This window comes from Papilio xuthus, unplaced genomic scaffold, assembly GCF_000836235.2.
Source record: "Papilio xuthus unplaced genomic scaffold, Pxut_1.1 DF825946.1, whole genome shotgun sequence".
Lineage (NCBI taxonomy): Eukaryota > Metazoa > Arthropoda > Insecta > Lepidoptera > Papilionidae > Papilio > Papilio xuthus.
Genome location: NW_013532703.1, coordinates 13,823,753 through 13,849,921, shown reverse-complemented (window position 1 = coordinate 13,849,921; position 26,169 = coordinate 13,823,753). Strand labels below are relative to the sequence as shown.

The following is a 26,169-nucleotide window of genomic DNA, read 5'->3' as shown; positions in this document are numbered from 1 at the left end:
TTACGAAAACATTTTTAAATATTAAAATTTAAAGATTCATTGGGAATAAAAACTCATAGCCAATTTTTTAAAATTTCGAAATTGATGACATTAAAAAATTGTTACAGATTAAATTAAAATTGTGCGTGATTTGTGCAGATAATAAAAAGTATTTACTTTTTATAACTATTGTTTTTTTCAGCGCAAGCATTCGCTCATTAACATTAAATATATATTTACAATATAAAGTAATAATCGTATAAATTAATATATCCTAAATAAGTACTTTGCACAAAATGTCACAACGCTCGTCTTCTACTGAGGTCAGAGTTACGTCACTAATTCAAATCATTGCGTCACTTTATATGACGAAATCAATTTATCTGCTAGATTGTACTTTGTTATTTTCCTTTATATTTTGATCGCTAAATGCAGTCTTATATACCTGATATTACCTAATAAAAATCACAACAATACAAGAATATACGTATACTAATTAATCTCATAAATAAATGCCTTAATTTTTTAAACACTTAATTATATAATTTGTACAATACATCCGAGTCTTCCATGTAACACATGGTCCTTCCTTTAACTCCCTTTAAAATTTATTTTAAAGGTTAGTTAGCCGTAATGGCAGACACCGCAGAAGCTAACAGCCAGCATGCGCAAGCACCCACCTCTCAGGAGAAGCCGAGGCCATCGAAGCCAAAGGAAAAGCCAAACTTTCCACGACCGAAAAATAAGACACAAAAGACCATACCAAAACCGACAAACCTATCAACGAAAGAGACACCGTTAACAAATGATCCTTTATGGCTTGAGTCGTTTGTCATCGATGGTGAGACCGGCTTTGTATCGGAGGACCCAGCCTGACAGTTTAATGTCGATGCCATCAGCTGCTGCTGTGGTATAAAATTGCAATGGCGGCCCAAAAGCACAGCACCGCCAGCTTCGATCAAGAGAAGCTCGTGCAGTTTATGAGTGGATACGGATCATTAGAGATCGCCGCCGAAGCCGGAGAATATCTGACGGGGCTAGGTGATTACACCGATGCTGCAGGAGTAAGGCACACGATGGTTGCAAGAGAGTCAAATCGTGATGGCCACATCGGCACAGCCACCGCAGAAACACATGGGTTCTGTGAAAATTTACCCGCACCGGCAATCCTGCAACGCGTAGCAGAGGATTTGCGTACCACTGTTAACAGGCAGGATTTCAACGACGCCCGGTTGAGAAATGGCATCGTGCCACGTGTCACACACATAGCCACAACCTCGACGAAGGCTAGCGGAAGATGCGGAACCAGAAGATGCGATGGAAGGAGTTGAAGCTCCATCACCAGCAGAACCAGTTGCCATTCCGCCTGGACCACTCCCGACTGTTAACTTTTTTCCCCAAGTCCTACATGTAATGTAGGTACCTAGAAAACCACTGTATAATGTACCTTACTTAACGATATACTTTTGTACGTCAGTCCAATAAAACATCTTGAACTTGTCACTCGCGTTTCATTGTAAACATTACAGATTGTGGCGATGAAATATAGACACAAATAATAAATAATATGATAAATTAATAATATTCGACCACAGTCTTTAGGAACACACGAAATAAACGTTAATTTATGACATCAACAAATCGATATTTGGTCTGTACAGTTACAAGCAACATTTGACACATTCTTGACGTGGGTTTCCACTGACGAAATACAAAGACAAATATTACCATATCTAATAGATATAACAAAATGTTTTATTCAAGTTTATCGTCAGTAGAAATACACGGATTTACTGAACAACACAATATGTCTTGGAATGATCTCAGCACAAATCGATATATAGAAAATGCACACAATATTGTAGCCTCCGTTTCTAGCATATGGAGTTAATCTTAAAATTACATTCCACGTAATACTGTCTTAAGGCTGGGTTAAATTTAAACAATATTGCTGAACCTTAAAACATGCGTACACTAATCTCAATTATAAAGAGATTTCATTAAACTTTAGGTAAAGATGTCTTTACATTCGGCGTATTAAATACACGAAACACTGCCTGTTACACTAATGTCATTATTATAACTACATTGTTCATTAAACTTTAATGACGAGATGAGTCACTTTCGTGACCGGAATCTCGTCCGTTTTCTCTTGGGGAAGCGCGATGCTCCCTTTCATCTCTGTACCGATCTCTTCTATCTCTTTCTCTGGACCTCTCTCTGTCTCTGTCTCTCTCGCGGTCGCCCCGATCTCTGTCCCTTTCGCGGTCCCTATCCCTGTCTCTGTCGCGGTCGTCGTCGCGGTCCCTGCGTCGGTCGTAGTAATGATAGGATCGCCTCGACTTTCTGTCACTAGGTGTCACTACTTCTACTTTTATATTAGCCGTTGCAGTGACCTGGAAAAAATATGATTTTAAGTAAATTAAAAAAGCTCTCACATTATTAATAAAACAGATAAATAGACGATTGAATATAACATTAAAATCCATACACATACTAAAGGTCGCGACAGGATACATGCACCAACATTGTAATTATCATAAAAACTCACCTTGGTAGTAATAGCACCAGAATGCGTGGTCTTCGAAGTGGGAGTAGAGCGTCCGGAGGCGGAATCACTGCCGTTATAAGTGGTGGTTTCTACTACCACTTCAGGCTGGACGACAATGGACTGCATGGAGGATTGTACGGAAGGCGCGGAGCTGTGCCAGCTGGGAGGCTCCTCTGTGATGGTGGTGAGGGAGGGGGCGCTCGGCCGTGGCGCTGACTTAGTGCGGCTGGTCTTGTCACTGGAACTCGTCTTACGCTGATGAATCGGTGATGACTTCGGTGATGGTGTTGATAACCTTTCTGGATGTTCTAGTGGCCGCACCTGTAGAAAAGTGTTTTACTTTTAATCTGTTTTATGCTCGTGCACTTGTTGTCAAACTGGTATTAAATATTATGTTACTAAGATCTTTAAGAAAATGCATATAAAGACTAGAAAAGACTTTAGCATACCTCAGCATTAGGTCCCAGTATCGACAGTACAATAGGGAAGAATAGTAGTCCGTCCACCAAGCCCAGTATAACTAGAGCCAGCAGAAGCCTCAGGAACAACCTGGCGACGAATCCAAACTCGCTGGTCGCTAACATGGACGCGGCGAGGGCTGCTGCCATCGCGCCGTGGACAACTGGCGCTAGGACTGACTCCAGTGCGAGGGAGGCGCGACGACGTCTGCATCCGATCGACGTTACAAAGCCCTGAAGAGAGATAACATTGATTAAAAACTACTAATATATAAAAATGCATTTTTGCTATAATTGAGTTGGATTCTGACACCAAAATCTTTGTATTAAAAATATCATCATCCCTGTTATATATAACAAAGATTTTGGTCTCAGAAACCCACGATTAATATGGCAAGAAGATTTTAAAATATGAATGCATTGATTGCACAAGAGAAAAAAGCACATAGATTTTGTTTGTTTGGCGTATAAGTCAAATGTTTGTCAGTATAATTGTTCAGTTGGTATTGTACCACTTACAAGACACAAATGCAGAGTGAAGTGAACGCCGCGACCGATGGCCAGCACCAGCAGGACTGCGGGCACGGCGGACAGCTTCACACCCAGTGCTGCCATCACGCCCAGCAGCTGGAGTACCAATGTTGCCAGCGCCAGCGTCACCAGCATCGCCGCCCACGCGTTCAGCAACAGCACCATTACCCCCTGCAAAATTTAAAAAAAAATTACAAATTTAGAATTGTTTTGATATACGTACTTCAAATACGCAATATTATAAGTTACTAGCTGTTGCCTGTGACTGTCCGCGCGATGTTAAAAAAACTTAATAAAGTAGCCTATGTAATCTTCCTGACTATTTTCTACATCCATGCCAAATATCATCAAGGTCCATTGAACCGTTATGGAGATACCTTCTGACAAACATCCATCCTGATGTATTATTTTTTAAGTACAATGTACTCACCACAAACACAGCGGCCAACGCGCACGCCAAAGCCAGAAGTAGAGAAGTCCGCAAATACAGGTACTGCTCCCAAAACAAAAATGGTATCCCCGATGGGAAGTTAGACAATCCTTTAACTTCGAACTTCAAACAAAGTTCTCTCACTGACATTATCAATGTTTTTATGCTGTCTGTATCACTGAGCCCCGATAGGTAAAACGGTAACTGTGTGTAAATCAACGGCGAAGATTTGGGTATTTTTAAATCGACATCACCGGGTGAATGAGTCCATCTCTTCGGTTGTGGCTTCAAATTTGCTTGAGAAGCACCGTAAGCCAATGCATCATTAGTAGCCCATGCTGATAAATAATTGTAGAATGCTTTCGGATTGATTATACCGTCTTTATCAACTAATCTATGACCATTTTTTGTATCTGTGCTTATAAGAGATTTGTCTATAGGGTTGTCGACATGTCCAGTTTGCACCATTAATTTGTAGGCCAATATTCCTTCGTCGCTTGCATTTTTACACCAGTATTCTTGTGTTATACAACCACTGGCGACTTCTTTATCGAATGCAGCCTGTAAATCGAGTAGCCAATCCCGGAATAGACTGAGCCAGAACTTTGTCAGTCCACCGTTGTCGTTTTTTATAATATTTGGAATCCGTACAAATTGGTCGTGATATTCGTAGAGTAATTTCTGATTGGTTGGATATTCGAAGTCGCCTTGTGTTACTGCATACATGTTGTAAAAACCAAAGTATTTCTCCTGTCGTGATAGAAATTCGTGTTCGTCTGTATTTTCTGGGACTATATCTGTAAGATCTAGACCGTCTTTGACTTTAGTTGCCCCCCACAGACTCGCGAGAATCACTGCTATTAGTGCTAACATTGAAGTCACCTGGGAAAATAAATTTAACATCATTAGAACAATACAAATAGTAAAAAAAAATCATAGAAAAAAGGGATTTTTAGTCCTTACCTTTACAGAGGGCCGCATGATAAACGGAGCGTAATATTTCTTAGCCCATTTAGTAAGAGATAGACTGATGCAGCAAGTCTTAGCTTCATCTCCCGACACCTCGGGGTCCAAAGGCTGACGAGTTGTATCCTTCCAGTTGCTCTGATAAAAATATTATTATGAATTATAAAGAATGTTCATTATAAAAAAAAAGTAATTGCAAAGGAATAATAGGTCTGTAAAACTAATACTTTTAAATGAGCTCACTTTATCATTTCTTCCACTGCGTCCAGAACGTTCTGGAAGTTTCCTAGTCCTGACAGGAGACTCCGGCATGAGGCAGCAGAGCAGGTCAGCGCGTGCGGCGGATCGCCGGCGCAGGTCCAGTGATATCATCGCAGGGAACACCAGCAGCATCGAGCCCAGGTTGAACATTAGCAGTATTGCAGCCTGCAAATGAGATGATACTTTTTTAATTTCGTTTTTTTGGTTTGAAGTTTTTTAAGGAATACGTTGCTTTAAGATAAAAAAAAATACTTTTTAAATATTCTATCTATGATATAGTAAAGTTAAACAGTGTAAAAAATAAATGTATAGAAATTCATATTAAAAACGAATTTACAGTATGATTTTTTTTATAAATTAACACTTAATACGATTTTTATGAACAGAACAATTATTTATCTTACACCATGTATTTAAAACTACAAATTAAAGTAATAAAAAAACACGTTTCTAACCTGTAAACAAAAGACCCTCAAAGCTGGTATAGGAAGCAAAGCAGCCGCTAAAAATGCCATGACATTGCATAGTGAGGCGAGCAGCACGCTCAGACCAGACTTCTTGAGCACCAATCCGGTGCGCTCCTCACGCGGCACATCTCCCGCTTGCTCCACGTACGTGTGAGTGAGAAGGAACATGTCCTGCACGCCCAGACCCAGCGCTAGGAACGGCACTATTTGAGTACTTGATGCATTGAATGGTATACCTGGAAGAATATAAAAAAATTGATTAATATACATTTGATAAACATTTTTTTTGCAATTTAAGTGATGTTAAATCCTAATAATATTGATGCGAATGTTAAGATGTATGGATGGATGGATGTTTGTTTGATGGTATCAACAAAATGGCTGTATGTATGTCGCTGAAATTTGGCATAGATAGCAAGAACAAAGTCTGTAAGAACACATACGACTACTAATTAAGTTTTTTATTTATTCCTTGCGGACAAAGTCGCGGGCGACAGCCAGTTGATCATAAATATCGACGCACTGGCGAAATTTTGTATTTTAGTACATTAAATAATTAAGTTATAGGACAAAAAACTTTTCGTAAAAACATAATTAAAACACAACGTAAAAATAAAAATAATGCAAATAAAAAGAAAAAAAAAAAGAAAATAAAAATCAAATCACCTAATAAAGCACAAAAACCTAGTCCGGCGGCAACGGTAATAGACAACAAGAGCACGCCCGCGATGCCCACGCCCGCCTGCGAGCGGATCGGGTCGCGCCACTGCATCAGTGTCACCGCCACGTATATCAACTGTAAGTACAACCAAATGATAAATAAAAAAAACAATAAAAAAAAAACAAAAAAAGGATCATAGGCGTGAAACTATCAGCCAAGATAATTACCATAAACATATATCCCAATATAATGTTCTTGAGTGAGAGCTCAGAGAATTTTCCAAGAATATCATTAAGCGTGGACGTGGAGAACGGATAGAAGCTGTATGCCGGAGACACTGATTCCGTTGCAGTCATTTTTCTTACTTCCTGCAATTAAAATAAACTTATTTTGAGTTAAGTGTTTTAGAATAAGACTACATGAATTTAAAAGTACTTCCTAATTTTGTTGAATCAACGCAAATATTATGATTCTCATTTAAATTACATCAAATATAACAAAACCGTACAGTGTTAATAGTCATGTGATTTAAACAACACTTCCAAGATGTTTAGACCATTCATCAAAATTACTTCGAATATTTTTAACTTACGGCAGCAAACTTCCTCTGCCATGCGTCTAACACAGCAGCCGCTTTCTCCTGCGTCCAGCCGATATGATGAACCTTGTAATGATCTGTCCAGTACTCGAACATCTCGCGTTCGCCCATCAGCTGCACAACGCTCTGCAGTGCGCGTGCGCTGCGCAGCGCGCTCGTTGTGTTCCGCGTAGCACCTCCTACTATCAGCTGTTCTGGCCAGTGCATGTACGCAGCCGCGAACCCGTAGCAACCGTGGGATAACTCCGCGGCTACATCTGGTACCTATACGAACAAAACTCATATTAGACTTTGAACTTACGGTACACGAGAAACGAAAGGACTTTTGTGTTTAGCGGATTAATATTTAAAAACGAAAAAAAATACATCTATCTATCGTACTTATGGTAATTCTCTTTTGGAAATTCCATGAATTAGTAACCCATTACAATGGCCAACACAATCTGAAGAAAATTCCGCATAACCTCAAATACAATTGTCAAAAACAGGTGGTGTAGGGACACATTATAATCATGACGAAAAGTGAATTGATAACGCACCGAAATGAACAAAGGAGCGAGTAAAATTTACGAGTGTTACGTGGAACGGAGTTGTGTATCGGGTATTGATATAATAGTGACATTGTGCGTCGATAGCGGGGGCCCATTGAAGCGCGCACAATGCGCCCGTATAATGCGCAGCGGACAATGAGCGCCCGTTCCTTCGGCGAACGTGGGTGGCGATCGTTCGCTGCACAAAAACGCACCCTGCCCACTAAACTGCCATTCCAATGCGCTTTTTGTTTCTTAACCTTCAATGCAAGTGATAAACGAGCACGCGGTTTACTTGATCTCCGAACATATACACATCAATCAGTTCACATTGTGTTGACAACGACGAAATCTGTCACTAGTATTACATCCCCAGTCCTCTCAATTACCAGTTATATTTTGACCATAATGTTTTCAAACGTGATTGCGTAACGGTTAGATTGGGAAAAGAGCACATATTTTCAGTGATCCTACAAAGATGCTGGCAAAGCATTCAACAATTATTGTTGCGAAAGATATAAGAAATATTTTATTCAGTAATTTAGTCAAAGTTATTACTTCTTTTAAGACCACGAAAAACAAATAACAATAGCTTAAGATTGTCGGATTCTGTTCAAAACAAACAACTTCTCAGTAAAACAATTGTCAGAACAATCAATAGAGTGGGCTTAATGAGTGGGTGTCGTGGCATAGTATTGTCAAGTTAAGCAACAGAGGCCAGAGTGAAGGCTAACTTCGGAACGTTACTTTCTCAGCAGGTAGGAGCAGGTAGCCGTAACCACCATCTGCCGACCGGCGACCGCTTTCATCCCGCATTATTACCATTTCCAAAAAATATTTCATCACAATGGAAAGTATTTAAAGTTTAAGTGCACGCCTCAATAGTTATTTTGTCACGAAAGCCGTTTAATTTATTTATGCGCACATAAAAATCATCGTAACTTAGACTATTCACAAAAGTCGCGTTATGAGCCAAAGTGATAGTAATGAAAGTCGCGCATGCGTGACAAATGACTGCATCCTACCGGCTATAAAAATCTTAAATACATAAACATTACTTATATATTATTACAGCTTATAAAATCAAAATTAACTGAAGCACACAAACACATAAAAGTTAATAGGCATTTTATAATCATTGTAGTTATAAATGTGTATAATTACATGTCCGGATTTCTTGTTGGGCGCGGTGTTGGGACAATGTGCGTCGGTGGGGTCGAGGCACGGCTTCTTCATGTAGCCGGACGTGATGCCAGCCCTCTTCATGTAAGCCTCCATAGTGCTCAATGGAAACTGGAATTTCAGTTTCCTCACTTCTTCCAATACTTCTAAGGGATTTAAGTGCGTCCATGTCAATCTTTGTAGCAGACCTCTGTAATTAAACATTTAAACTTTTTATTTTAATAAACAACCCAAAAAACAAAACATTTTACATGGACACAAGTTATTTACTATTTAACATTTTCTATTTCTTTGTACTTACGGAACGACAATAGGGTATTCTGGTCCTAATAGCTTTGAGCCTTCCCAGAAGCAGTCTAGCGGCGTGATAATAGCGCAGGGTACGATGTTGTCAAATATCTTCTCTATGTGATAGGCCTCGAAGTCAGGGATGCTGGGACTATAGCACAGGTCCTTCAGCCGCCACTCAATGTCGTACATGTGAATCGTAACCCGCGTCGCTGCCTGTACAACCTGCAAATCAAAGTTAAATCAGGTTATAACTTCAAAGCAAATAAATAAAAATTATTTCCTATAAAGATGTTTACTTTAAAGACGTTTTGGAGACGCAACATCTATACAATTTTAACCGATCTTTTTTGATAACGGTACACCTTTTGTGATATTTATAGCTTTTCTAACAACGGCCAGTGCACCCACCCACAAGCAAACTATTTAATGCAAACACATTTGGGCATATTTGAGTCGTAAGAACAGGTGGTGTGCCTATAACGATCTTAATCGTAAACATGCAAGGCCCTAAAAGGCCCATGGTACCCGTCAAGAATTTCGATGAGGAGTGTAGTGGTCGGCGGTCGTCCAGTGACTTAATAAATACATTTTGTAATCACTCGTCGGCACAGAAATACGACTTCACAACGCCTCGATGCGGGAATTTATTTTGGCATCGGAATGAGCTTTATTTATAGTGTCAGCTTATATCAGAGGGACACCTCTTTGGTAAGATAAAATTAATGTGAGAACAATTTGAGGACCATTCTTTTTTTTTAGTTGGTATTCTTTCTTTAATAAAAAGTATAATAAAGTAAGTCAATGACTAATTTTAATTCAAAATTCTCTTTAGATATACCAACCATACAGTTGGATAACGAATTGATATTGTTTTTACAACAGCTATGGTATAATAACATGTATAAATTTCAAAACGTAGCGTTATTACATACCTTTAGGTGTGCAAGCAAGGCACCGACGTGCAGCAGGGAAACGTCGGGGTCCTTCGCAGTCTGTATGATGAGCTGGTGCGTGGAGGAGTCCGCCTCGCCTAGCGCCTTAGCTGTGTACTTCAGCTCAGCCTCCAGCCTCCCGCCCTCTGCACAAACATCGAACATCAGATGATATTTAAACACCGATACCTTAAGGTCAAAGACCTCACAGTCAGTCGCCATTTCGGAAACATTATTACTCTCCAGGAAAACTTTTTAAGATTTACTCTGCCAGTATCATTGATGATTTAATGTAGTGTACTTAATGTCCATTTTTCCGTTTCACCTCATGTTTTATTATAGCATTTATCTTAATGTCGAATCATTTCCAAGTGTTTTTGTCCCGGTAATGTATAAGTAAACGCGGATCGCCAACAGCGCCGGCCTTGCGCGGCCTACAAATTAGTACATAATGTGAAATGACGAGAAAAAAGGCCAAGTTTAATATTAATGAAAACGCAATTAAGTTCGCATCGAATTAGCTTCTTATTCTCTGTGTGGCTCTCAGCTCAATGTGGCTCATTAAAATAAATCGTTGACTAATGCGTTGCGATGCGATGTGATGCGATGCGATAGTCGTCATGATCTCAGACGTCTTAATTTACTCACTCGTATGTTTTCACTTCGTCCGCTGATAATGAACGCAAGGTCTTTTATCCAATAATAACATTTTTATATTACAATACTTTAATTAAAAGACATTCATAAACACTATAATTGATTTATGATGCGGAAACTTTATGAACAACTTAAATAAGCAAACAGTGTAAGCTTAAGCATAGGGTAACATGTTATTTAGAACGGATCGGTGCTGTTTGATTTTAACAACACAAAAAATGTGTTCCAAACTTAGCCAATACACGTTGACAGCACACATGGCTTATTGGAGAGTGTCGACACATTTGTCAGAGGAATGTAGCGGCAAGAAACTTCTTAACACATCTTATAGTGATTTATACCGAAGCCACGACAGCCCTACGCATAACCAACCGTACACTTATAAAAAAAAACAGAAATAGACACTGGCAGTCGACAAAATAATGCCATTCTACTACACGTCATTAAAAATAGTTTAAAATATTATTTTTGAATATAGTAAAGATGAGATAAGATACATTATTAAAACGAATTGTACAAAAAAATAATGGAGTCATTTAAAACGACCGTTGAAAGTGTCCAACGGTGCCGGGCTCACGGTTGTTAGCGTGAATTTTTTTTTGCTTTCAACGCGATATTTTTTCGCCTCGGCATCGGAGGTGAGATGTATTCATACGTTATCATATCGTCGAGAGAATTCGTCCCAATTAACACTCAGTTTGTTGATTTATCGTGGTGTGTCACGATTTTTTTGCACTGTATTCCGTAAGGTGTTAGAAACAGACAAACAGTTAACTATTATTTAAATTATTAATTAAAGTTTTAGTTACACTCGATTTAATTTATAGCACATAAATTATGTAAATTACTATTCTAATAGCATAAAATAACACTGGCAACTCTGAACATTCAATTTAGTGTCATACTAATGGTCACGCTCCAATGAGTTCGGTGTTGGATTTGAATTAAGCCTCCATAAATAAATTGCAACACCCTGTTGCGATATCTAAATTGTTTGTGCATTTACCAGTAACCAATATTTATCATTTTTAAAGTCGAAAATATATTAAAGCGAACTGGATTAAATGTATTTTTATATTGTTAGAGATTGGTCCAAGTATTTCTTTAAGACACGTATAAGGTAGATTAAACAAAGTCTTTAATTGAAAAAGCTACTTAACAATGATGGTTTCTCAAATTCAGATTTTTATTCTATGTTTGAGTGATTTGTATGTTCTAGAATGTTGTGTAAAAGTCATGGCAGTACAAGTGTGGAGTGCAACCGTGCGGGGAAGGCAGTTAACGCCCTCGTTCGACGCTCACAAGGAATGCTATTTATTTTGGTCGCTAATTTATAGCGGGACGGTCCGGAGTCAGCGACACGGCCCGTCAACACTAAATCTTTTCGATTCTCATCGCTACACTTTATACTTTGATATTATTCAACTGTTAATTAGTAATAAATTGAGAGAAAATAACTTAATCTATAAGTCAATGAAAAAATTAAAATATTAGCTGCAATACAAGTTACGTCTATACATAACTACGAAATGTATTTAGAAATTACAAATATAAATTATGCAGCATTCAGTTATATAAAAATCACAAGCCTGCGTGTACTCTATCTTTATTTAAACCTATAACTGACAGTAAGTCTGTAATCTTGTGGTCGAGTCTTGATACTTATCGTATCTAACTTCCGATTAAAAGTAATAAAACCACTCCGTCCAGACCACCCAACTGCAATCATGACTCTCAATAACTGTAGGTAAATGTAAATAGACTTAAAGCGCAAATATAACAATGGTATAGCAATTTGTTGCGCATATTAACTGAATCATGTCATCGAGTATTTAGAAGCGTTAGTAAAAAGACAATGATCCACTTGACACCGCCGCTTGTCCACAGATTGTCCTAATGCTAATGCAATCGTGATTTTGCTAAACACTTTGTATGCAAATGAGCTAATAAGCATTAAAATATAAAAAGGTCTGTAAAAAACGTGATTGACGTGCTAAGATGTTTCTTTTTTTATTTGCGGCACCCAATATTAAATTCGGATGAGTAACGATTTATAATTCTGAACTACCTCGTGGTTTATGAAAAGCATGAAAACGAGCAGAGTTAAATCATTATCTTGGCATCGATTTAAATTGCCTTTGCCTTTTTATCATACCAAATAAAAAAAAGTCAGAACTAAAGTCCGGTAGTTACTTCTATCATACTATATTTTTATTTCATTGTATAAAATGAAATAAACAATAACGAAGTATGTAAACAACCTTTTTATAATAATCAAAGATTTCTTTACAATATAGAAATATCTTAATTTTCTTTACTTCGGTACTTTTAACTGAGATTATGTTTTATTTTTCTTAGTCTTCCGCGTAACATATTTTTGTTCATTCTGATAAATGCTGCGACCTTAAGGTTAAGTTATAGTTAAAATAGCATCGCCCTGTGCGGGCTAGCGTTCGATGCCATTCCATTTACTTTATGATAATCCCTAATATCCGGCCCCAGCGCGCCTCAACTATGTTTAGCTTCGGTACGGACATACTTGATCCTTTCCAACATCTCGAAATACTCCGAGAGTCAACATAAAGTGATACTTTATGTTTTCAGAACACATACCCATTCTTTCTTATGTTGACTTATTAAAGTTGTGGATATTTAGTTTCACCAAACTTCAACTATTAACGCCAGCGATTCCGTCCGCGTAGATATATAAAAAAAACTTAATATATAGATAAGTTAAATAAAAAGCAGTTCTTCAAGGCATAAATTCGAAATAATTTTTAAAAAAAGAATAAATAGCATTCTTTGTCATTCTCCTGGCTCTAAGCTACCGCCTCACCAATTTTCAGGCAAATCGGTGAGGCCGTTCTTGAGTTATAAATAGTGTAACTAACACGACTTTCTTTTATATATATTTCACCTACTAAATATGTACGTCGATTGTTTGCCGCCACAAAAGGGCACAACTTTTGAAAGTGCTTTGGACATTACTACTTTTACGGTAAATAGATTTTGCAAAAGTTTATTTTAAGGCCCTCGATTCAGACTAAAAAACGATCTAACATCACATGGTCATCTGGCTTATGTAAAAAATAATACATCACTGTGAAGGCATTCTATGAGCATGTTGTATGTATAGTAAAAAACGTGCGCGGGCGGCGCGGCGTGTATCGGAACGTAGCAAGGTCACGCGAGGTTATCGTAGCGTACGCGCGAAGCTTTCACACTCGGCGTGCCATGCCGGCCGGCCACGCCGCGCCACTAGCTTTTGTTTATCCTTTTCCCTACATTTGTATTGCAACTTGCAACCCACCGTTCCGCTCGTTTGTTAAACGAAAAAGAAAACTTAAACAATTTAATCCACACATAAACCAATAAATATTTTGCATCACTTGGAAAAATACGTCATAATTAAAAGCTTTCGTAATACACTAGGCTTAATACATGAAAACCCTACTGTAAACAGAGCTATAGCATTAAAATAAAATAGATTGAAATCGCACGAGGCGGTTTAGATCCAGTAAATCGTAATGAACGTGGTCGGTCGATAGCTGGGCGAGCTTTTATTGCATTTCCAGTGCGTGCGCGGCGATAATGACGACATTTGGATTGGAGTGGATGCGGTAGCAGCCGATCGGCGCGGACGATCGCAATGAATGACGTTACAGGAGGGACGCGGGGTTAGGGCAGGGTGCGGTGGAGAGGCGAGGGAGAGGATCGTGCGCGCGCATGTGGTTGTGGCCACCCGCGCGCACCGCGCCGAGCCCGTGTGGTCCGAGCGCTGCCCCCGCGCCTTTCGCCGCAACCCGCTTCGACCTGCGGAGCCCTCTATGCAAATTAGCCCGCGTAGACAACAGATGGATGGCGGAATAAACAAACCGCGCGTCCCTTGCGCACCCGCACCGCCGATTCACGATTCACGTTCGACTTTCCATGTGACGGCCTTACAGGATGAACTACCTAATTATATAATCGAAACATCGCAATAAATGTTTTAAAATCTATTACTTTCTTATAAATTTAAAGTTGAATTCTGATATAAAACGAGAGGGAAAAATCTGAATTAAATAGTTATATAGTATATCGGTCATGGTCGCTAAATCACCGCCCAACATGGTCCGGTTTGTAAACACGAATTAAAGCCTCTGTGTAGAAATCATGCGTACGAGTCAATAATTTCTACAATGAAACAAATGCCACTCAGTACGTAGCTAGTGCTGAGTTTTTACATGTAACTAAAGCTGTTATTATCTCATCGTAAAAATATATGCGACTTTTACTTTTTTAATTTCGAATATTGTATATCACTAGCAGAACAGATCACGACAAAATATATACCTAATTCTATCAAGTTATCAAATCAATATGTATTTTTCTGACGCTTTTTTTTGCACCAAGAATTTTAACCTATCAAAATTAAAATTCGACGTTATTTCTATCTTCTTAGGGTTGACAATGGACACGAAACCTACAGAAATTTGTCCAGGCAGAGTTAAATTTGGGACCGAAAGTGGCACACGAGGCACAGTTGGACGTTGCCATACAAAGGCGAGCCGGACAATCAAATCCCTCGACTTTTTTGTGAGTCAATAGATGTGTTATACATTTTTTACTTTTATTGGTCGTAATTTCACGTGGGGATATTTACGAGCGGCCGTGGGCCACCTAATTAAGTTGTTAGACGACTCTGGGACCTTCGGCATTGTTTAACAGCGGCGGCTTTAGTTCCTCGATAAGATTTTTGAAGTTGATTATAAAACATATTTGTTTTATTTGGACAGTAGCTGACATTTGAATATAGATGTTTGATGATTATGTTTAAAAGTCGTTTGATAAATCTATATTGATGTTCATAATCAACAGTCCTTTTAGTCCTCAACAGTTCTTTCGTACACAAGGCAACAGAAATCTTCGAAACTAATATCGCATTTTTAGGTCGCGGATATCGCATTGCGATGCTCCGTACACACAATGCTAAATCGTCGATGCGAGTCGTCTATTCAGTCAGTACACACATAGCGTCTACATCTCAATTGCATAGATTTGCCCCACCATCTTGAGAATTCCAACAACTCTGTCGCGAAGATCTTGGCATACGGTTGCGAGGGACTAGTGCTGGCGATCAAAGACTAAAATGTTACCGACGCAAGTCACTTAGCGCCCAAAATCGCTGTTTCGAAGATTAACATTGCCTTGTGTACAACGGGCCTTACACTTGAAATCAGAATGTCGAAAAAAAATACGCATTTTGATCGCGAGTTTCGAGTGGCGGGAGAACAAGTCGACAGGTGCATCAATAAAAGCAACCTTTTTCAACGTATTTTAAGTTTTTATTAGATAGTTCAAATGCATTCCATTAAATTAGTTTAATTTTGTGACTCGAATTTTAGAATTGACATTCATTGACGTGACATTTGAATCAGAGGTCATTCCGCCCATTTTACCAGTTGTCATTTGCCACCCACAACGGGTAAAGATATAATGGAAAACGACCAAGGAGGGGAGTTCCGCTGCTTTACGGAGAAAGTGATTTTTAGAAAGAACATAATTTTATTTACAGTAATATAAAATGTGATAATATTGAATAGTTTTATCCTTAAAAAACAAATATCATAAATCTTTAAAACGCAACGTTCACTTCTAGTTATATTTATCTCTTTGTTTATACAATATTTTTCTTAATCTGTATTCATTAACTTCGACCACCCAAATGCAAAAGGGACGAGGAATAATAAAAACATGAACAGTTATTTGTCTTCTTTGTTTCATTTCCTGTTAACTTCGAGAATACAAAAGTCTTTTTTTTAATAATAGTAATTTTATATTATTCATATATTTCATTGACATTTTTTGTACTGAAGAAATCTGATTTAAAATCGTACCAACATTTGAAAGAGAATTTTGTATGATTATTTTCTCACCTAAGGCCTAACATATTGTTTGTCTCGTGAAGAATATACTATAGAAATGATCCTATGAAGTAAGGTAACTGAGGGCCTAGTACGAAAATTTACTAGAAAGTATTTTGTAACGTTATCGACATTTGTATTAGATTGTCTCATATAAAATTTTGACAAATTGTCTATAACGGTACGAACACGCATATCGCAATTATTTGTAATAGACCCTTTGTAAACGTTTTAAATGATAAAATTATGTATTTTAGACAACAGTTTAGAGACGGACGTGCCCGCATAGGATACGACACATCCTCTCAATATTTAGAGTTCCGGGATCGACATTGTACGTGGAAATGTCGTGCGAACCATTTGTTACGATAATCGTTAATAACAGTGTTCTTGTTAATAATTTGCTGTGATGATAGCAATTACTTTATCGGTATACATAAAGTTCTACAAAGAGATAAAAAGAATACAAATATCAATTTGCTTTATAGGCTGTATTAAATAAAATAAAAAGTTTGTATTTGAACCTACAGTATACGTTAAGAAAGACGAATCCAAACAGTTTTAGCTACAAATGTAAATAACACTGATAGATGCAATAATATCCGATAATAGATAGCTTTTGCTTAATAATAAAGTTAATATGCCTAAGAAAGGTTCGAATATTTATATGTTTAAATTATATATCAATTTCATAAAATAAAATAGCTACAGGCTAAGGAACTCACAAGACAGGTCATTAAATGAATAATATAAATGCACTAATGCTTTTTATTACCGAAAGCGGTCACAGGGCTGTGTTATTTGTCTGTCTGTTATTATTTACGATTCAATCGAAGGCCGGTTAGATAACGCGAGCATTAGGTATCGCATGTCGGAATCGACTATCGGATTGAGCAATTTTACGATACGACCACCCGGCGTCAGGTCCCGCCAACCGACGACCGGTGATAAATTTAATAAATTGAACCGAAAAACGAGCAAATGTGCAGCTATTTCGCGGACATTCGGCAGGAATGATGCGATCTCTTGATAATGCGAGGGTCCCCTGCAACAATGTTGCAATGACAACATGTCCTGTGATGGATCGACCCTTAACTTTTATTTATGCCGTTCTTATAACACGATCCTCTTATGACAAGATTTATATGCAAATTAGTCGTTTAATGTTAAAAATTAAACATAACGCTCACTTAGTTAATTTGAATCGAACAGAGATAAGTTAAGTAAGCGTTTTCTATGCTTGTGACTATGACAAACAGATTTTAACTATTATTTCTTCATTTACAAAGTCTAGAAAGTATTTGGTGGTTCACTAAATCGTAATTAAATTCTTAAATTTAGATTATTGTTTACTATGAAACAAATTATTAAATCGATATGTTAACAAGTAACAGTACAATATAATAAAAAACAATAAAGCCATAAAACATATTATTCAACTGTAATAGTAGGAACAATCACGATAATCAAATGGTTGGGTGGCCGGCTACCTAATTTGTAGACATGCCACCTTATTTGGCACACCTTATTATTAGCATACGCATGATGAAGTATCATTGGCTTGAACAACAAAATGGCGAAGTACAATGTTTTGAAAAAACTCTAGTAAATGAAGAAGTTTTTAGTTCGTGAAAGAATCCTTTAAGAACTAAAAACTTCTTCATTCGAATTCAGTGGAGAATTAAAAATCAATGGTATGAAATCACATTTCATGGAACATACAGTAGATCATTGTTTACGCATTTTACCGCAGTTTACAATAATGATAACGTACGTTGTCATTGTTTAAATTATTAATTTTCTAAAGTCAATATTTAAATAACGTATCTTATATATCACATCTTTCGACATTTACATAGCAACTGATTCCGAATTTTCGTAACGTCTATTTCATAAGCTCTTATATTATATAATATTTAATAGGCGAGTTTGAGAATGAATACAAATTATTCTATTTTCTACAATATAATACAATATATTAATGTAATTAGCATTGAAATAACCAACATCCTGCTGGTCAAAGGGACCGTCGCGACTTTGCTCACGTACCGTTCATAAAATTGCTTCTGTCAACAATTATCCTTTACATGCTATGTTTTATTAATACGCGATGCATTGGAGGCTAATTTGAAAGACAATGCGTCGATCGCACGCACCGGACGTTTGTTGGTGCAACCGACGAATTAGGATTCGCCATGTATCGTTTGAGGGCTCTAATACACAGCGGCGCGCTGTGTAGTCCTCACGGCATTCAACTCACGTGCCCACAGACGGAAGCGGCGGGCCTTCATACGTGCCCATCGGTCCCGGATTGATATTCCACTAGATGGGCAAAGTGACAGTCTGCTATCACGATGAGAGATTGTATGTGTACGATAACGCAAAGTTTATGGTTTCGTTCTAGATATTTCAGCTTGACTATTCGTAACACGTACCTTGTACCCAGAGTTGATCGACCCGGGAGTGTATCTGGGCGGATTTGAGGCCCACACAGAACGTGGATAGCACGAGGATGGCAACGAAGAGGACCTTCCCAGCGTCGCCTTGTAGAAAACAGCCGAGGATGAACAACTGCTCTTGCAGCCACGCCCGTATCCACAGCGACGTACGCCCACCTTCGATATTGCCCTGTTACGAAAAATTTATAAAATTAAAATCAATTGCATTTGTAGAACAGCATGAATGTTTCTATAAATAACTATACTCAAAATGATAACATTATAAAAGTTTAGAAAACCTTGATACAGAAGCTTATCTTGGCATCATTAAATATTTAAAAGTATAGCTTCCCCAACTTTGTCGGTGTGTAATAACATCGTGTGCGTTTTGAACGTCGCTATAATTTCTCAGTTGATTGTGATTAATGAGGGGCGCAGGCTGGCGCCGGCCGGCTCAGCCGCAAGATTATCTACCAATCTTGTAGAACTTATATAGCCACGGAAAACTCGACACCGTAAACACGGATATTGTTCGAAGCGTAAACGAAAGAATACGAGGGCTATTTGTAGTATTCGTAGGTTACTTACTATATTGTTGGTTTATGTATTATACTTTAACAAATAAAACACACTTTAAAAAAATAATCGTTATATCTGCGAACCCGTGATTTAAGACCGTGAATATTTATGGTAATGTTTCGCAAATATCGTTGAATAACTCTGTTAACAGAAACTCGTTTAGAAAAACAGTTATTAACGAATAAAATTACGAGCATACCTTACCAAAACAAGAAGCGAAAGATACATCCAGAATATCTGGTTATTCTAGTCATTTTTGAGTTACATCCGATATTTAAAAATTCCCTACAATCAGCAAACTAATGAAACTGAGGATTTCATATTCGTTTTAACTAATTAAGTTTGTTACTAAAACGTTAAGCATATTTTTTAATCAGACTCAAAAAAAATCGACGACAAACATTCGATCAAAACAACTATCAAATTCAAATGCAGAAATGTACGACGATATAAAAAAAGTTAAAAACAATCGATCGCTGTTACATAATGTAGGCGGTGGGGGGTATGAGGAAGGCGCACCGGGAAAGAGGGGAGACAGAGATGAGTCTCGGGAACACGTGAAGCGCCTACTAATTGCAGAATAATAACTCAATCGAGGCAGAGGCATCGTCTCGCCGACATTACTCGGTAGTAGGTAGGTCATTATAAAGACGTTGCGCTCTCGCCCGCGTCGCGTCTATACGCTTAACACAATTTTTAATGGAACAGATAATGAAAACATTAATGCTATTTATAAAAACAACACGTAATCTGTTGTCTGTATGAAAAATACAGTCGTGAAGTGGATTATTTTAGTCAATAATATAATTTGAAGTTGCCAACTTTTGATCTTTCGTAGGTCACTCGCTCCTGTTGTAAAATTGGAGCAATACAGAATATTAGCATTTATCTATAGTCTGGTTCACTGTTAATGTTCAAATTATATTTTTGATGCACAAAATATTAGATATGCAAATGCTGATTAAATTTACACCATAGCGATATTATAAAATTGTAAATAAAGGTAGATAACACTGCCTTTACACATTTAATTTTTATTATAAAATAATCTTTATAGTATCTAAAAGCTTTAAAACTTTGGTCAAATTAAACTTTATGTAAATAGTTTATGGCCATTATGCTAATTTTGTTACAACCTTAGCGGTAAATTATGCCGCACATTTTGTTAAGCAAATACAGAAATATATTTTAAATTTAGAACTGCACTTTGAGTATTAAAAACTTAATTCATATTCGCTTGCCAGTAATTTAATTCAATTCAAAGTTTATTTCTATCACCGAATAGTCATTAAACACAAGTGCCCTAAACATACGTCTACATCCGAAATCAAACCGGAGCTTAGAACATAAATAAATAAATCGAAGCAACAATATAATAGCAGATATAGCTCGGGATCGTACGTTTCAGTTCGGGTGCACCGAATGCCGCGCTGGGTGGCCGTGACGTCACGGACGGAATGCGCCCCCGCCTCCCCCGCGACCCCACGCCCGACCCCCGCTCGGCCTCTTGCCCTCTCCACGTGGTTATAAAACCGTACTCCACCACGGTACACTGCTGTATTTTTCATTCATATATACTATAGTCAACTTTGTAGAGATTTGACTCTACAAAGTTTCACTCCACCGTAACCCGTAAAATTATTTAGATACGTTTTTAAATTTCAAATAAGTGATGTCCTAAACGTAGAATGAATACAAATATATTTGAAATTTCGTTCGTGAAATAAATATAGATAACGCTGATCGATAAAAATTCGGTCATATGCATTTGTCTTAACAGATAGACTAAGTGGTTAATCAAGAATGTTCGCTTAAAATTCGTATAAACGAGTAGTCAGAGATCAATCTGAAAGCGCCGTTACTTGCTTTTTTATCTACCAACAAGCAGCATCCCGCTACGATTGAGCACATCAAAATAAAATCTTCAAGCACAATTGTGGATACTAATAATCTAATTGGTATTTTTTTTTAATTTGAGAAAATGTTTAAAAAACTCCAAATATGAAACTCGAAGAAAAAAGCCCTTAACTTATATTGAAGAGCGTTCAGAAAATAAATGACAAACACACTACTAAAAGCCTGTTTCCACAACGACGGATGGGTCTTAATTAAATCTGTCCTATTAAGAGTTATAGATCGCATATATATATATATATATGCACAGGCTACTGGTCACCGCACGCCATGACGCAAGTATCACGGTATTAAGTTCGTATAATCCGCAACGCTAGCGCCGCCACTTCCTGCGATAACACGCCCGGCCACAGAGTTCTACCTGGCGCCTAAATATTATAACCTCCTTCGTTACGAACTCATTTTAAAGCTGATTATTCTCAGCCGTTTTTCGAATTTTGTTATCTTATTTGCAATCTGACGGTACGGTAGAATAATTAATGATGTTTACTTTAATTGTAGAATTAATAATTTAAATTATTCCAAAGCTTTTTATCGGTTTATTTCTACTCAAGCGTAGCGCATATATCACGTTTTTCTTGTTTTACTCTTTTGACAATGAAATTTTGTTAGTTTTATATGTAATTTAATTAATAAAATATATAATTATAAAAGCAGACGAGCAGTTTTTAGTACCGATGTGTTCCTTATCACGAATGTCAGTGAAAGAATTCAAATATCTCTAAAATTCTCATTTAAATTATTACGGTGGTGACAGCTGTTTCCTTTGGCTATTCAAGTTATTTAAAATCCAATTAGTTACAACGTTATTAATACAGACATTTCGGGATTATGTAAACACATATCTTTATCGTGTGACAGGAAATTGTAGATAAATTTAGAAATAGTAGCGGCGGCCGAACTCAGACGACTTTGTCTTTTATCGAGGGGTCACGCCCGGTATAATTATCACGTATTGATTGCCTCGTAATGAGCTACGAAATCGTTTCTGTTATTGTGGCTGACGGCCGACAATCAAATGCGTACTCGTTGACATCGCAAGAGAAACAACCAACTTATGGGGGACTTAGCAACAACAAAATAAGCCTACTCGATTCCATTATTTAATAGACTAATACTGAAGAGTAAATTTACTGAACAAAACTTTTTAATTAAAGCAAACAGAAGTCTCCAAAAAGCCTTGATTTGATTGAGATCAATCCTTATAATCTTATCGAGGTACTATCAATCGAGTTTTATTATTTAATATGTGCTGATAATAAATTCTAGTACTCCTCATTATTTTTATTCTTACTAATAAATGCGAATGTTTAGATGGATGGATTAATGGATGTTTGTTTGAAGGTATCTCCGGGATCTCGCTGAAATTTGGCATAGATGTAGAATGTAGTCTGGAAGAGGCTCTTATGTTTTATTTTTAATTGCGCGCGGACGGAGTTGCGGGCGACAGTATGTACTAATAATAAATTCTAGAAAAACTTATTTTTTATCGATGTTATATTTGATTCAGATAAATTCTATATTATATTATTGCTTCTTGTATATTACGATCAGTATAAGAGACACCGAGAGGGGCACGAGCACGACTTAGTCCCGGATATCTGCATATAATGGGCCGTGGGTGTGGGACTATTATCCGAACGCTATGCTACGACCGGCATCACTGGCCTCACCTATTACTAGCCAAGAATGTTTTGCTCCACTCATTTCATATTTACATTTCACGACCGACGTTTTGCGATTCAATTACTTGATAACAAATGCCATAGATGAGTACACGTATTAAGATAATCTTTTAACATAATTTTTTTATTCTGCAAAGGGTATTTATATATTCATGTCCATAAACAGAAGAACTAATACTAATTATTATTTATAATACTATTAATTATTAACTAATTATTTATACTAATTAACTGAAACATTTAGATTTTTAAACCCTATGCGCCGACCCCAGTGTGACCCGATCTGTGTGGTATCCCACCTGCCCTGGTAGGCCTGGAAGATGATGACGATTCAATGATTTACGACTAAAAAGCATTAAACCGTTTTAGTCTTACTTTTTTGAGTTTAAACATGTGAAGGAATAATTATCAATAAAAACCTATAATGTTTTAATTCATAACATGTTTATTAAATAAGAAAGAGTTAATTTAAAAACACGTCCTTGATAAAATATCAAAAACACGAACATTTGTAAAGTAACATTTATCGACATTTATTAAATCCGATAACAGTCATTAAAATTTTAATAGATTAATTTTAAGAAAAATAAACATTTATAAAAACGGCATTCAGAAGCGGTAAATAATTTATAAACTTAAAGAAAGTTGCCATGTTAGGCGTTAACGTAAAACCGGTCGGAGCGGCCATATGATAGCAGCTTTATCGCTAACGTACTAGGTTACTAGCATTTTAAAGTGATAAACACATCTTTGGTCGCAAAGTATAAGACACATGGTGTCTTCTTTTGGTCAGACGCATTCGATCGGAAGGAAAGGTTAGTGGCGGGGAAAAATAACCGAATGCCCACTGATGCGTGTACTTGCCACGCGTTGCGGTGTTCTCCGGCTCAGTAAAGCACTGGTGCAATCTGATATCACTGTTTGTAATACGAAATACTCTTGTCTATTGTTACAAGTAAGTTGCCAGTCATTTATAAAACCATACTACTAAAGGAACTACTAAAGAACTAAAGGAAAAGAACAACAATAAATTTTTTCTACGTATTAACTTTAATTATTAGTGTCCAATGTATTTACTAGAAACTTGCGCAAACTTATAGAGCCAAAACATTATAATACACTTTCAAGGAACAGTTTTCGAAAATCGTGGGTGTAGTAACAATCGTTTATAGGTCTCCGCGCAGCTGCCGACCGTCACCGCGCTCATTGTTTGGAAGAAGATGCACTATACGTGGGAAAAACGAGTCGAAAAGAGACGGAAAAATATACCTTAAAGAAAAGGAAAGCATCAGTGACTTGATCGGGAAGAAAAGAGACGTGTGATCGGAAACCACAAGATGTCTCAATTCCAAGAGGCAAGTTCTGTGAGGTCTTCAAGATATATGAATCGATTAGATAGGAATTTGTAATTTTTTTAATAAATAAATATAATCGAGGTTCTTAGTAACTAAAAATACTTATTAAGAAGGGTCCGTATACATTTTGATCCTAATTTAGGGTAATGGAACAAATTTAATTGGAAATCGTAGATTTACTTTAAAATGAGAATTTTTTGTTTGAAACGAAATTAAATTAAGAATTTTTATGTTAAATTTGAATTGGAAATTACAAATATTTCAGAAGAAGGATGCAAATGCAATTAAACGTATAGAGAATATAATTTCTTGCAGCATAATTGCATTAAAAAAAAAAACTAATTTTATACAGCTTTAACCGTTCTTTAAATATTTTTTCAGGTCTATTAGAGTTTATGGCATGCGTTCCACGTTGATGTCTCTATCGGCGCCGGTGCAGTGCGCGTGCGCAGCCTCTCGATCCCTCGACTCCTCCGGCCCTTAATTGCTTCATCTTGCATACGTCCGTCCCAACTACAAACTTCCTACTATTTTATTTTTATAGCTGTTTTTGCTACTATTAAAATGTGATAATATATTTTTCCAAATCTCCATATCAATAATATATCAATAAACGGAATGCATAATCTATAACTTTCAATGCGAACTAATAATTTTCGAAATTCGAAAGGACTTTTGTAGGATGGTCATAAATTAACTGTTTTACCTTGTGTAACAGCTACAAACCAAAACTATATCAGGGCATTTTTAAATATACTTTGCGTCCTTTGAAGGCGGGGAACGTTTTGCGAAGCTTCCTAGTAAGGGTGCGGACCACCGCGGGGCGTGCGTGCGGCCTTCTAGGAAAGAGCTACCTTCCCGGAACCTGTCTGCCATTTCTGTATGTACTACTTCACTCACTTAACATTTAAATTCGTTGTGAAATAATTATTCTATCGAAAATTTTTGTTCCGTGAATATGTGAAATAAACTCATGGTCGTGGTTGGTCTGTATATTTTGTTGATTAGGAAAATTACGTATTTATTCTTAAAGTTTCATTCTTTGAAATAACTTAGGATAATTTATTTTTTTTACGATTTACTTTTCCCTTTAGAGTTTTTGATATATTTTTATTCTTTGCTAGATTATAAAAATTGATTTAGAGTATAAAAATAAAAAATATAATAAGCATAATTCTGTTACTAACAGTTTTTGTGACATAAATATACGGGCATCTTTCGGTTATAAATAATCGGGGGAGTAAACTTTCTTGCGTCTTAGTAGTACGCACAGTGACCACTAGTCGGCGCTACAGATCCCGCTGCCGCGTTCCGGATTGCGATTGACATTCGCAGAAAAACAATCACACGTGCATTATGACAATCGTTATTTGACACTAGTGTACTGTGTACCGTATCAAGTGATTACTGCACCTTTTCGAGCTCGGAGAGTGCTAATGCTGCATCTACCCAGCTGGTTCGTATGTAAAGATCGGCGCTGTGGCGCGCCTCAGCGGCGGAAGGGCTCTCGTGTGTAGCGGCAGCTATCCGAGGATTCGAAGGAGCCTCGGAATCGGGAGCCACCATGATCTCGGGGCCAGACTTGTCACCAGTATCCTCATGAAGACGGCCGGTATCCGTCTGGCGGCGCACGCTGTCATATCACTCGCCGCCACATAACCACACACTATTACACCTTTATCCTTCACCTCTATTCACCACTGAACCATTCGAAACGCGGAACGGCACCGAGTTTCGATATTGCAGTAACACCTGGATAACGTGTCTGCACTGACGCGACTCGAGCGACACTGAATCA

General features: G+C 37.4%; 1 protein-coding gene across 1 annotated transcript; it reads right to left on the bottom strand.

Annotated features, from left to right (window-relative positions):
* Nucleotides 1–182: 182 nt before the first annotated feature.
* Nucleotides 183–26,169, bottom strand: ptc (protein patched). Its single transcript, XM_013321015.1, has 16 exons — nucleotides 25,785–26,169; nucleotides 18,836–19,028; nucleotides 9,838–9,983; nucleotides 8,916–9,127; nucleotides 8,597–8,804; nucleotides 6,897–7,166; nucleotides 6,532–6,672; nucleotides 6,310–6,439; nucleotides 5,632–5,879; nucleotides 5,159–5,341; nucleotides 4,913–5,053; nucleotides 3,950–4,831; nucleotides 3,508–3,690; nucleotides 2,980–3,222; nucleotides 2,531–2,851; nucleotides 183–2,375 (listed from the first exon to the last, which is right to left on the bottom strand). The coding sequence occupies exons 1-16, from the start codon at nucleotides 25,935–25,937 to the stop codon at nucleotides 2,082–2,084; spliced, it is 3,948 nt and encodes a 1,315-aa protein (XP_013176469.1). The 5' UTR covers nucleotides 25,938–26,169; the 3' UTR covers nucleotides 183–2,081.

Coding starts and splice junctions, on each gene's coding strand:
- ptc (XM_013321015.1), bottom strand. CDS start 25,937: ATGGTGGCTCCCGATTCCGAGGCTCCTTCGAATCCTCGGATAGCTGCC. Junction 8,805..8,915: donor GAATACCCTATTGTCGTTCC/GTAAGTACAAAG, acceptor GTTTAATTACAG/AGGTCTGCTACAAAGATTGA. Junction 4,832..4,912: donor TCATGCGGCCCTCTGTAAAG/GTAAGGACTAAA, acceptor TTATTTTCCCAG/GTGACTTCAATGTTAGCACT.